This window comes from Amphiprion ocellaris, chromosome 11 (assembly GCF_022539595.1).
Source record: "Amphiprion ocellaris isolate individual 3 ecotype Okinawa chromosome 11, ASM2253959v1, whole genome shotgun sequence".
Lineage (NCBI taxonomy): Eukaryota > Metazoa > Chordata > Actinopteri > Pomacentridae > Amphiprion > Amphiprion ocellaris.
Window position 1 is genome coordinate 34,037,696 of NC_072776.1, and position 14,525 is coordinate 34,052,220.

The 14,525-nt window shown below is 35.7% G+C and overlaps 1 protein-coding gene across 1 annotated transcript in view; it reads right to left on the reverse strand.

The window, feature by feature from the left end:
* The window catches only part of LOC111579981 (aryl hydrocarbon receptor-like), a 45,926-nt gene that overhangs the window by 12,392 nt on the left and 19,009 nt on the right, over window positions 1-14,525 (reverse strand). The window contains exons 3-6 of the mRNA XM_055015550.1: window positions 9,853-9,947; window positions 4,808-4,897; window positions 4,372-4,501; window positions 1,296-1,429 (exon numbers count right to left, since the gene is read on the reverse strand). Coding sequence (XP_054871525.1) covers window positions 1,296-1,429; window positions 4,372-4,501; window positions 4,808-4,897; window positions 9,853-9,947 — 449 coding nt within the window. The remainder of the gene's footprint in view (window positions 1-1,295; window positions 1,430-4,371; window positions 4,502-4,807; window positions 4,898-9,852; window positions 9,948-14,525) is intronic.

The following is a 14,525-nucleotide window of genomic DNA, read 5'->3' on the forward strand; positions in this document are numbered from 1 at the left end:
GTAGTTCTGAACAATTTTTGAGTGATTTTTTTGGCAGATTTTTGTCATTTAGACAAGTTTCAAAATATTTAGGGAAGATTTCTGTTATTTTAATCCATTTTGAACAGTTTTTGAGTCAAGTTTTGTTCTTTTTAGGACCAGTTCTTTTTGGGTCATTTTGAACAGGCTTTTGTCCTTCTTTAATAATTTTCAGTAGTTTTTGACAGATTTTTGCCTTTTAGATGCTTCTTTAGTTATTTAGGACATGTTTCAACAATATTTAGGATGGATTTCTGTCATTTTGACAAATTTTTAACCATTTTTGAGTCAGATTTTGATCTTTTTAGGAGCAGTTTTTGTCATTTTTTCAGAGTTTTTATGTCATTTTGGATAGATTTTGTCATTTTTTAAAAACAATTTCTGAGTCATTTAAACAATTTAAAGTTATGAGGAATCCACCATGGATTCAGTTAGGTGCACTGTAAAAAAAACAAAACAATTCTGTAAAAAAAAAAATCTGGCAGCAATTGAGCCAAAAATATGTTGAAAACTGGAAGAATTCAACGTTCAAAGACTATAAAAATGGTGACAATAACGGTAAACATCAGTAGGAACCTTAAAGGACAAAAATGTCAGAAAACTCCAAGAAAAATCTGATTTATCTGTTTTTTTCCCCCCATCATTTCCACTGAATTTTTAAATAAAATACAACATTTTGGACTTTTACGGGCACATTGTCAGAATTTTTTCAGTATTTCTGTGTGTTCTGTGTTGTGTTTTTTTTTTTTTTTTTTTTTTACCATATTTAAATAAATCCAGGTCTGCAAGATAATATTTGATAAAACCAGAGCAGCTTAATTTATTAAAACTGCCAGATTAAAAATTTATGTTTATGATAATGATGAATTAATAGAACTCAAAAACACTAGTTTAAACAACGTATTTATTAAAACTACAGGTGAGTCCTGTGACCTACAGGTGAGTCATGTGACCTACAGGTGAGTCATGTGACCAACAGGTGAGTCCTGTGACCAACAGGTGAGTCCTGTGACCTACAGGTGAGTCCTGTGACCTACAGGTGAGTCATGTGACCAACAGGTGAGTCATGTGACCTACAGGTGAGTCCTGTGACCTACAGGTGAGTCATGTGACCAACAGGTGAGTCATGTGACCTACAGGTGAGTCATGTGACCTACAGGTGAGTCCTGTGACCTACAGGTGAGTCCTGTGACCTACAGGTGAGTCGTGTGACCTACAGGTGAGTCATGTGACCAACAGGTGAGTCATGTGACCAACAGGTGAGTCGTGTGACCTACCAGGAAGCCGGAGGAGTTGTCCAGCAGGCAGCGGAAGCGACAGACGAAGCTCCTCTCCAGGAAGGAGGAGTTTTCTGGAGGAAGCTGCTCTGGACTGTAGGTGACCAGAGAGGAGCTGCTGTCAGGCTCCATGTCTAAACAGGAAGTAAACAACAACAACAACAACAAACAATGAGTTAAAAGTTTTCACCTGAAGCTGCTCGACTGACAACAAACCGTTTCTGCTTTATTAAACTACACATAATAAATAGATATATGGAAAGAAATATCACAGAAAAAAAGCATTTACATGTCAACAATTAAAAAAAAAAGTAAAAATTAAATGTAAATAATCAGTAATTTAATATCCATCCATCCATCCATTATCTATACACCGCTTAATCCTCACTAGGGTCATGGGGGGCTGGAGTCTATCCCAGCTGACTCGGGCGAAGGCAGGGGACACCCTAGACAGGTCACCAGTCTGTCACAGGGCTACATACAGAGACAAACAATCACTCTCACATTCACACCTACGGGCAATTTAGAATAATCAATTAACCTCAGCATATTTTTGGACTGTGGGAGGAAGCCGGAGTACCCGGAGAAAACCCACGCATGCACAGGGAGAACATGCAAACTCCATGCAGAAAGATCCCGGGAAAGCCGGGACACGAACCAGGGATCTTCTAGCTGCAAGGCGAAAGTGCTAACCACTACGCCACTGTGCAGCCCTCAGTAATTTAATATATAGAAATAAAAATATAATGTAAATAATTTTTATAAAATCTGTATTTTCACAAATTGTTTTTAAATATTTTCACTGTAAACAGTTTTCCTTTATTTAAATCAGCTAAAAATGTATTTTTTTTCCCAGATATTGATTGATATTTTGACACTTTCTGCATTTTTTTTTTATTTATTTATTTTATTGGTACAGAATTCCACTCTTTTTGGAACTTTTATTTTACTGATTTCTACCTCTTTATTAAATTACACATATTAAATACTAAAATCACAAAAAAATTAAAATATTTAAATTTAATATATGTGCAAAAATGTAAATAATCAATTATGTAAAATATATAAATAAAAATATAATAATGTAAATAATAAAAAAATGAATATTTTCACAAATTGTAATTAGTTCTTTTCACTATAAAATTAAACAGTTTTAGTTTATTATTTTTCAGACATATGTGGATATTTTAAAGAAAAAAACATGCAAATTTTAAAATGTCTTTTAAGTATTATTTTACTGAGTTCTACCGCTTTATTAAATTACACATAATAAATTGTAAAATCACAGAGAAAAAAGTGCTTACATGTCAACGATTTTTTAACGTGTAAATAATTTTAAAAATTGTATTTTCACAAATTGTAATTAATTATTTCAACTGTACAATTAAACAGTTTTACTTCATTTAAATCAGCTAAAATGATTATTTTTAGCTGTTTTTTTAATGTACTTTTTGGGCACTTTGCTGCCAAATTTTCCAGTGTAGTGAAAATATGAACATTTCTAATAATATAAACTTTATTGATCCCTCATCAGGAACATTTAGAAGAAAAACACCTTTACAACTTTTCTGATTGAAATCAATTCCTGAACATAAACTGGAATTGATTTCATTTTCTATTTTTTTTCCCCGAAGTATGAAGGTAAACAGCTGGTTTGTTCTTCTACTCTGTTAATTCCAGTCATCTGCACTGTAGCGCCCCCTGCTGACAGGAAACATGTCTAATGAATCTGTTTTGTTCATCTCTGGGAACATTTATGACTAAAAACATTCCTTTTTGCTGCACTTAGATGCCGTCTCCTCACTATTTAAAATAATAATGTGATTTTTCGTTGCCCCCGGTGGTCTCTGGTGGTCTCTGGGGGTCTTTGGTGGTCGTTGGGGGTCTGTGGTGGTCTCTGGTGGTCTTTGGGGGTCTCTGGTGATCTCTGGTGGTCTTTGGGGGTCTCTGGTGGTCTTTGGGGGTCTCTGGTGATCTCTGGTGGTCTTTGGGGGTCTTTGGGGGTCTGTGGTGGTCTGTGGTGGTTTTTGGGGGTCTTTGGGTCACGGCTGCAGCTCTTAAAAACACATTTAAGCATCTTAAATACAGATCCAGGACCACTTCACCTCGTAAGCCACGCTGCAGATTAGCAGGTCATGTGATCAGCTTAGGGCCCTGACCAGAGGACTGAACCATCCCATAATAATAATGTGTCTGCAGGAACACCAGAAGGAGCTTCAACTCACCACAAATATGGGATGTTTCACCTCCAAAACTCATTTAAATTATCATCAAATCTGATGTGTGCGTTAATTATAGAAAGGTCATTTATAGAAAAACACTAGAAACGCAGATTAGTGTTGGAGTTTGGGATTTTTTCCCTGTTTTACCTCCAAATTTCAAGATATTAACATGGTTTCATCCTTTTTTGACACCTTACAATTAGATTCTGGCAACAGAAAACATCTATGAGCCTTTTAAATACAGTAAAATCCCAATAAAAGACCAAAATGACCACCAGAAGATCGAAAATGACCACAAAAAGACTTAAAATCACAACCAAAAATCTAAAATGATCACAAGAAGACCTAAAATGACCACAAAAAGACCTAAAATGATCACAAAAAGACCTAAAATCACAACAAAAAGACTAAAAATGACCACAAAAAGACCTAAAATGATCACAAAAAGACCTAAAATCACAACAAAAAGACCAAAAATGACCACAAAAAGACCTAAAATGATCACAAGAAGACCTAAAATGATCACAAAAAGACCTAAAATGACCACAAAAAGACTTAAAATGATCACAAAAAGGCCTAAAAATCACAACAAAAAGACCTAAAATGACCACAAAAAGACCTAAAATCACAACAAAAAGACCTAAAATGATCCCAAAAAGATCTGAAATTTCATAAAAATGTTGGTGTGAAAATAAACAGGAAATGGCGGCCATCTTGGAAAATGGACACTAAATTGTACAGTTTGTTCTTGTTGGACAGTTTTGGTTCTTGTACGACACAATAGACGGTTCCTTTGGTATTTGCAGTTCTCTGTGTTGGATATGTCCCAGTTAAATGTCCAGACGTAGCGCTACCTTGTGGTGAATCCTGGGTAACGGCGGCCGGGGCAGCTGGAGGGTTTAGGGCCCAGTGGAGGTTATTCCGGAGCTCCTGCTGGTCCTCAGTATGGACCAGTTCATAGACGCTCTGGTGCATCACATCGGTCTGAAGGAACAACAGAAACACAAGAAATAGAGGATTATACAGATGAGCTGCTAAAGGCCCCGCCCCCTTCAGGAAGGAGACTCTCTCTGTCTGACAGTGTGAAAACAGGACTTTGTGATTCTGGACAAATTTTGAGTCATTTTGGACAAGCTTTGATTAATTTTAGACCAAACTGGAGTCATTTTTGGCAAGTTTTAATTAATCTTACACCAGCTTTGAGCCATTTTTGACCAGTTTTGAGTCATTAATAACCCTGGAGGAGGAAAGACTTCACTGTAAAGATGAACTTTCTGAAGGAAACGTTACCTGGTGGAAGCCCAGGTAGTCCTGGATGGTGTGGGACGAGTAGAAGATGGTTCCACTGGCGGTGATGACCAGAACAAACCCGTTGAGAGCCTGAGGAGGAAGAAGAACAGTCAGTTAGAATCAGCACAGAACTGGAGATAATGAGGCAAGAAAACTAACATTACAAAGCTAACGTAAAATAAAACAAACACAAAATGGTTTGAATCACGACTAAAAAAATGCCAAATCCTTATAGAGCTGCAAAGTCACCCCAAAAAGACCTAAAATAACCACAAAACATACAAAATAAACATAAAAAGAGGTTAAATTGTCATGAAGACGCAATATTACCATAAAAAGATGTGACACAACCAAAGAAAAAGGCAACATCACCACAAAAACACCTAAAATTACCACAAAATCACCAAAAATCACCACAAAATGACTACAAAAGGATCTAAAACCACCACAAAAACATCTCAAATCACCACAAAAAGACCTAAAATGACCACAAAAATATTCCTAATCACAACAAAGACAAAACATCTGATGATCTTCACTCATTGCTTAACTTTGGACGAGCTTTCAGTCCTTTTTGACAATTCTTTGATTCATTTTTGGACAAATTAGGAGTCATTTTATTTTCATTTTTTAATTATCTTGGGAGAGTTTTTAGTCATTTTGGACTAGTTTTAGTAAATTTGGATACATTTGTGCACTATTGGACAAGTTTTGATGAAATTTATAAAAGTTGTGTCTCATTTTGGACACATTTTGATGAGTTTTGAATCACATTTAAACAGTTTTTAAGCAATTTTGCAAAAAAATTTGGACATTTTAATTAATTTTGGAAGGTTTTGAGAGAAAATATTCCAAATTCTGTTCATAAATAAAAGAAATAGTGCTGTTCTTCAGTTTTAAGGGTTAGTGTGATGTTAGAGCAGGTATAAACAGTAGAATGACTGATTAAAACAGGAATCACAGGAAGGAAAGGAGGAAACAGAGGAGTTTAGTGAAATGGAGCAAGCTCTTTGTTTTTGTTCTGAGGGAACAGCTGGTCCAACGTTTCCGCCTCAACGAACCACATGAGCTTCCTCCCATACGAGAACATTTCAGCCAACAAACACAACAATATCCAGAAAGTACAGCAGCCACCAAGACGTCATTATAACCCGTGACTCAGCACGATTATCGGACACACTTCCTCCACGGAAACACAAACAGACGCACAAAATCTGAGTCATCATAGCAAGAGGTCGGGGTTTCAACCTGAAGGTGCAAAATCACTCCAAAAAAGGTGAAAAGTCATCATGAAAAGATGCAAAATAACAAAAAGATGTAAAATCATCACGAAAAGATGCAAAATAACCATAAAAAGACTCAACATCATCACAAAAATACGCGAAATGATCAGACACAAAATCAGCCAGAAAACATACAAAATAAACACAAAAAGATTTTAATAAACACAAAATCACCACAAACCAATATGAAATCTCCACCAAAAGATGTAAAATTCACACAAAAACATGCAAAAACAACAACAAAAAGATGGTAAATCATCACAGTGATGCAAAAATAATCACAAAAAAAGCACAAAATTTCCACAAAAAGATGCAAAATCACCACAAAAAGATGTAAAATAACCACAAAGACATGCAAAATAATCACATAAAGATGCAAAATCACCACAAACTGACACAAAACCACTATGAAGCTGCAGAATCATTACAAAAACGCATAAAATCATCACAAACACGCTCTTTACATTTAATGTGTTTTTTTGTATTAATTTTGTAAATTTACATTCAGGGACATTTTTGTGCATTTATATCCAGGGTCTGGACATTTTGCATCTTAATATATCCATTTATTTTCATATTTTATGTATTATTACGAAAAGTCTGTAAATTCTGCCACGTTTCGTCCATTTTCTGAGTCTGAATTACTGATATGTTCAAACATCTTTTCCTTCTGTCCACTAACAGACTGAAGCAGCTGCTGTTTAGGACTAAACCTTGGTTCCCGGTGAAGTCGGCAGCCTGTTTCCTCTCTAGAATTCCAGTTTGGTGAGCATTGGAGGGAACTGGACTGGAAAATCAATGACTGCAGTGGATCCAAAAAGATCTGGCAGCCGACTCAGAGGCCACAAAACCACAACCAAGAAGGAGACACTTTTTCTCCTGAAAACACGTCTGCTGATCAAAAACAGAAAAACGTCTCTTTTCAATCCGTGGTGTGACTTTTATCAGGAGAAACCAGCTGACAACATGTCAATAAAGCTGTAACTGCAGCTGCACTTTGGTCAAAACATAAAAATAAATGAACAAAATGGGACCAAAAACAGAGAAAGACACACAGCCATCCAATGAAACAGCCAAAGTGGGACAAAAACAACCATAAAGAGACGCAAAACGATAACAAACACACACTAAATGACCAACATTGGGCATAAAAATAACCAAAAAGAGACTAAATGGCAACAAAGAGATTCAAAATGACTAAAATCAGACACAAAATGTGACTAATGTGACACAAAACAACCAAAATGGGATCAAAATCAACCACAAAGAGACAAAATGGCAAAAAAATGGCAAAAAAGAGATGAAAAATTACTAAAATTAGACACAAAATGTCCCAAATGTGAGCGAAAACGACTAAATTGGGACAAAAACAGCCATAAAAAGATGCAAAATGACCACAGAGACACAAAATTAACTATACGAGAAACAAAATGACCAAAATGGGACCAAAATCAACCACAAAGAGACAAAATAGCAATAAAAACATGCAAAATTAACAGTAAGAGACACAAAAGAGCCACATTTGAACAAAAACAATCATAAAGACATGCAAAATGACAACAAAAATGATTAAAATCAGATGCAAAATGTGTCAAATGTGACACAAAAGGACCAAAATGGAACAAAAGCAACCACAAAGAGATTTAAAAAATGATTCAAATCAGACACAAAATGTCCCAAATATGACAGAAATTTAATAAACTGGGACAAAAACTATCATAAAGAGACAAAAAAAACCACCACATAGCAACACAAAATGAACAAAATGGGACCAAAATCAACCACAAAGAGACAAAACAGCAACAAAAACATGCAAAATTAACAGTATGAGACACAAAACAGACAAAGTGTGACAACAACACCCATAAAGACGTAAAATGACAAGACTCACAAAATGACCAACACTGGGCACAAAAATCACCGAAAAAACAACAAAGACATGCAAAATGAAAAAAATCAGACACAAAATGACCAAAATGGAACAAAAACAACCAGAAAAGATGCAAAATGACCACAAAGAGACAAAATAGCAACAAAAACATGCAAAATTAACAGATGAAAGATGAAAAATAACTATAAATAGATGCAAAATGAAAACAAAAACACACAAAACCACCATGAAAAAACAAAATCAACACAAAACAATGTAAAACCACTGTAAGTAGTTGAAAATCACCAAGAAAAGATGCAAAAACACTACAATTAGAAGCAAAATCAGTACAAGATGCTAAATCACTATAAAAGATGCAAAACTGCAACAAAAAGATGCAAAATCCCTACAAAAAGAGATCACCATATAAATCACTACAAGCAGATGCAAAATCACCATGAAAAGATGCAAAACTACAACAAAATGTTGCAAAATCACCACAAAAATGTGCAAAATCACTACAAATAGCTTCAAAATACTCCCCAAAAATGCAAAATGAACACAAAACGATGTAAAATAACCATAAACAGATGCAAAGTCAACACAAAAACACGTGAAATAGCCACTAAAAGATACATAACCGCCACAAAAAGATGCTAAATCAAAACAAAAAGATATAAAACCACCATGACAAGACTCAAAATCAACACAAAAAGATGAAAAATCACCATGAAAAGATGTAAAAGTACTATAAAAGGATTCAAAATAGTCACAAAAGGATTCAAAATCAAGAAAAAAGATGCAAAATATTTTCAAGTGATCTTGAAAAGACGCAGGATCACGACTAAAAGTTGCAAAATCTACACAAAAAAAATGCAAAATCACCCTGAAAAGATGCAAAGCTAAAATAAAAAGATGCAAAATCACCATAGAAAACATAAATTATCACGAAAAAAGATGCAAAATCACCTCAAATGGCTTCAAAACATCTATCCCAAACATGTAAAACTGACTGAAAACGATGCAACATCAATACAATAACATGAAAGAGTCACTAAGAGATGCAAAACTTCACATAAAGATGCGAAAGCACTAACAAGAAGACGCATAATCAATAAAAGAAGATGTATAATCACCCCAAAAGCACAAAATAACAACAAATAGATGCAAAATCAAAAGAAAAAGATATAAAACTGCTATGAAAAGTTGCAAAATTACCACTAAAAGACGTAAAACAACAAAAAAGATGCAAAAATCATAACAAAATGATGCAAAATCCCTACAAATACCTTCAAAATACCCCCCAACATGCAATATTAACACAATAACCACACAAATAACCACTGAAAGACGCAAAACCTCCACAAAAAGGTGCTAAAGCACTACAAGATGTATAATCAATAAAATAATATGCATAATCACCCCAAAAGCACAAAATAACTACAAATAGATGGAAAATCAAAACAAAAATATATAAAACTAGTGTGAAAAGACAGAAAATCAACGCAAAACAATGCAAAATGACCATAAACAAATGCAAAATCACCACAAAAACATATAAAATAGCTACTAAAAGACACAAAACCACCATAAAAAGATGCAAAACAACAACTAAAAGTTACAAAATCACCACATGTAGCTTCAAAATATGGCCCCAAAAAATGCAAAATTAACACAAAAAGATGCTAAATTATCATCAAAAGATGAAGTCAACACAAAAACGCGCAAAGCTACAACTAAAAAATATAAAACTACCAACAACTTGAGCCTCAATAGCTCATCTGGACCTCGTCTACATGTTTAAATGTACTTAGCTGCTGCCCCCTGATTGGCTGATTGGAAACCTGAGGACAGGTGAAGCTGGTAAAGAGTCTACAGCTAAAGGAACCAACCTGCAGCAGAAGTTCTCCCTCTGGGATCCTTCCATCGGTTCCTCCTGACTTCTCATCTCCGGCTGCCGTCGCTCCGTTCCGACTGTTCAGGGCGACTGAGGAGGAAACAGGAAGTTAGAAGAGTTTCAGATTAAGGTTCAACTGAAGCCGCTCCAGATCATCAAACATTCACAGCCTGAAATCTGAAGAAGTTCTACCATCTGACCCCATTAGATCACCATAGAAACACCTTTATTCTGGTTCAGACTCCAGAAACCATCGACTCCAACAAGCAGGAAGTCACTGGAAGACCTTTCAGAGCAGCTTCAGACACAAACGTTTTTCCATAGATTTATTCAAGGTCTTCTGGAAATATGGAAACATCTACTGGGTCATAAATATAAAAACAAGACCTTCAATCATCAGTTCTGTTGATGTAGAAAGTTACAATAATTAAATTTTCTTAGTTTCATGACCTCTTAATTTCTCCAGAGTGATTCCAGTCGACTACAGCTGCTGACTCCTCTGATCCAGTTTAAATAGAACCCAGTAGATCCACTTTGGGGTTTGGAGGAGAGAAGGTCCTTTAACCCCAAGATCACCAAACCTACCATCAAGCATTTTAGTCCTGTTCGAGACCTTTTTAGGACTGGTTCAGGCCTGGATTTAGACTGTCTTAGGACGGTCTTTGACTTTTTTAAGGAGTAGGTTAGCTTTGGTCCCAATTCTGTACTAGTTTTAGACCTTTTTAGGACTGGTTCAGGACTGGATTCAGACTGTCTTAGGTGGCAGTATCATGCTCTGGTTCTTTCTAGAAGTTCTTCTGGACTGGTTTCAGACTGGATGTTGGACTGGTTCTGGACTTTCTTGGGACTGGTTTATGTTTGGTTCCAGTCTTGGTTCCCCTGGTTTTGGATGTGATTTAAAGTTGGTTTAGGATTTATTTTAGTCTGGATCTGGTCCTGGATGAGGACTGGTTTCAGAGGGTCTTGGATTTTACTAGGAGTAGTTTAGGTTTGGTTTTGGTCCTGATCTTGTACTGGTTTTAGACTGCTTTAGCACTGGTTTGGGCTGGTTACAGACTGTATTCTGACTGGTTCTGAACATGTTTTTGGACTGGTTTAGGTTAGATTTTGGTCCTGGTTTTAGATCTTTTTAGGACTGGTTTCAGACTGTTTTGAGCAGGTCTGTATTTAACCCAAAGAACAGCAAATCTACCATCAAGCATGGAGGTGGCAGTATCATGCTCTGTGGTTTTCTAGAAGAGCTTCTGGACTGGTTTCAGATTGGATGTTGGACTGGTTCTGAATCCTTTTTTTGGACTGGTTTAGACCTGTTAGGACTGGTTGCAGACAGTCCTAACAGTCCTAAACTTTTATCTACTTGTGGTTGTTTTTTGGCTTTTAGTGTCTTATATTATCCATTTTGAGTGACTTTGTGGTCACTTTGCATCTCTTTATGGTTGTTTTTGCTCCATTTTAATCATTTTCTATCACATTTGGGACATTCAGTGTCTGATTTTAGTCATTTTTCATCTCTCTGCTGCCATTCCATCTGTTTGTAGTTGATTTTTTTGTTCCAAGTTTATCATTCGAAAAACTTGGAAAAACAACAGATAACTGACAGAATAATAGAAAGAATCAGCAGTAAAACCTAACCTTTTCTGTTAATTAATGGTCTTTTCTGTCAGTATTGTTGCTGTGATGTGACAGTTGTTGGTAGAAACGGAAACAAAGGACGAGACGATGACGTGCAGAAACAGGAGAATGTGTTTGTTGTTCAGAGATGTTTGTCTGATAATCAGGTCGGGTGTCTGATGGTCGCCTCGTGTCGTGTGAAGGTTCCACCAGATGCTCCCAGTTTCTCCCTCAACCCCCAAACAAAGATCCTGACCCAGAACCCCGCCGGCCAATCAGGGCCCGCCTCAGCCCCGGAGGTCAGGGGTCATCACGGGTCGCCGGGCGCCGCTCCTGATGAGGTCACAGATTAACACGCTGCGGCTTTCTCATGACATCACCGCGCCTCATCACCCCGCATCACAGACGTAACCGTGACAACGCTGTCAGTTTATCGCCGCGTTTCAGCCGAGAAAAATGTCAACAAAAGTCGTCAAATCAGAAAATAAACGACTAGTTTTTACTTCAAAAGTGTTAAAATGTGAATCATCAGGAAGGTCAGTTCAAGAAGAAGTTTCAAGTGGGACAGATTTTTTAACATTTGTGTCTAAATTTGGTCAAAAATAACAAACTTAAAATTACTGAAACAAACTGTCTTTCTGCAGTGAAAAACTGAGAAAAGTCCATTCTTGGGTCAAGTTTTGAGCTATTTTGGACAAATTTTTGTCTTTTCTGATACATTTTGTGAAGTTTTTAAAAAATTTTTTGTCTTTTTAACACTTTTGGTCACTTTTCAATTATTTTTCATGCTTCTTGAGTCAATTTGGGCAAATTTCAAGTTATTTTCAAGATATTTTTTGTCATTTGTGTCTAAATTTGGTCACTTCATGAGTCAAAAATTACTCAAACTTAAAATTACTGAACCAAACTTTGTCTTTCTAGAGAGAAAAATCAAGAAAAGTCACTTCCTGGGTCAAGTTTTGATATATTTTGGACAAGTTTTCATCTTTTATGACACATTTTGATTTATTTATTTTTTTTGGTCTTTCTGAACACTTTTGGTGACTTTTCAGTTATTTTGACACTACTTGAGTCACTTTGGACAAATTTCAAGTTATTTTGGGACACATTTTTTTATCATTTGTGTCTAAATTTGGACTCAAATGTCCAAATTTGGTTGAAAAGAATAAACCAAACTTTGTCTTTCTACAATGAAAAACTGAGAAAAGTCACTTCCTGGGTCAAGTTTTGATTTATTTTGGACAAGTTTTCACCTTTTATGACTCATTTTGTTTTTAACTTTTTTTTTTAGTGTTTTTGTAAACACTTTTGATCACTTTTCATTTATTTTTGATGCTTCTTGAGTCATTTTGAAAAGTTTTTGTCTTTTCAGACACATTTTGAAATTTTTTTTTGTCTTTTTTGGTCACTTTTCAGTTATTTTTGACACGTCTAGAGTCAGCAAACAGCAGATCTGCTTCTCAGGCTTCACTGGACTCGTGGACAGAATGAAGAATCTACGTCCTTCTGCTTGACGTCCTTTAATCCAGCCAGAGGCGTTCCTCTGAGGAGAACCTCTGCTCCTTTCTCTGCTTTGGGAGAAGCTCCAGCATTAACCAGAGGCTGAAAATGATTATATGTTGAGAAAAAGGACTGAACAAGTGTCCAAATGAACTAAAAACCTGTTCAAAATGATTCTAAAAGGTGTTCAACATAACTCGAAACATGTCCAGAATGATTGATCAAAGTGAGTCAAAAACTGTCCAAAGTGACAGAAACTTGTCTTAAAATAACTTGGAATTTGTCAAAAATTATGCAAGAAAAAATGACCAAAGTTGTACAAAACAGCATTTAAAATGGTCTCAAACTATTCAAACATTTGACTGAAAAAGTGTCCAAAATGACAAAAATATTGTCCAGAATTACTCATACTTGGTCAAAAATGATAAAATGGGGATTAAAATTTGTCCAACATAACTTAAAACGTGTCCAGAATGTCTTCAAATTCATTCAAACTGACTAAAAAGTTGTCCCTGATAACTTGGAATTTGCCAAAAAAAAGATGCAAGAAACGTAAAAGATGACCAAAGTTACGCAAAATGATTTGAAAAATGGTCTCAAACAACTCAAAACTTGAATGTAAAAGTGTCCAAAATGACAAAAAAAAATGTCCAAAATGACTCAAACTTTGCCCAAAATAACTTGGGATTTCTCAAAAATGATGCAATTAACATAAAAAGTGATACAAAGTTAGAATAAATGATAATAAAATGGTCTAAAACAACTTGAAACTTGACCAAAATAACTTGAAATGTTTCCATAATAACTCAACGTTTGTCCAAAGTGACTCGAAACTCTTTTCTTTTTCTCAGTTTTCTTGATTTGTTTATTTTTTTTGTAATTTTCTGTCTTGTGTTGGTGTTGTTTTATGTGGTTTATTATGTTTTTGTCACGTTTTTCTTGTTTTGTGTCATTTTCTGGCAGTTTTGTCATCATGTGGTCATTTTGTGTCTGGTTTTTCTCACTGTCAGTGCCTTTTTGTCTCGTATTTATCATTCTGTGGCTTGTTTTTTGTCTAATTTTTGTTGTTTTGTGTTTCATTTTGGTCATTTTGTGTCTCTTTGTGCTCATTTTATCTCATCTTACTGTAGATATTTTTCTATTGCCATGCTTCCAGACTCTTCCTCGCTATTCTGCTCATCATCAGTAGAAAGATGTTCCACCATGCTGGATGGATCTCCAACTACTAGAAGATGTTTCTCCATGCTGAATGGATCTCCAACTACTAGAAGATGTTTCACCATGCTGAATGGACCTCCAACTACTAGAAGATGTTTCACCATGCTGAATGGATCTCCAACTACTAGAAGATGTTCCACCATGCTGAATGGATCTCCAACTACTAGAAGATGCTTCTCCATGCTGAATGGATCTCCAACAACTAGAAGATGTTTCACCATGCTGAATGGATCTCCAACTACTAGAAGATGTTCCACCATGCTGAATGGATCTCCAACTACTAGAAGATGTTTCTCCATGCTGAATGGATCTCCAACAACTAGAAGATGTTTCTCCATG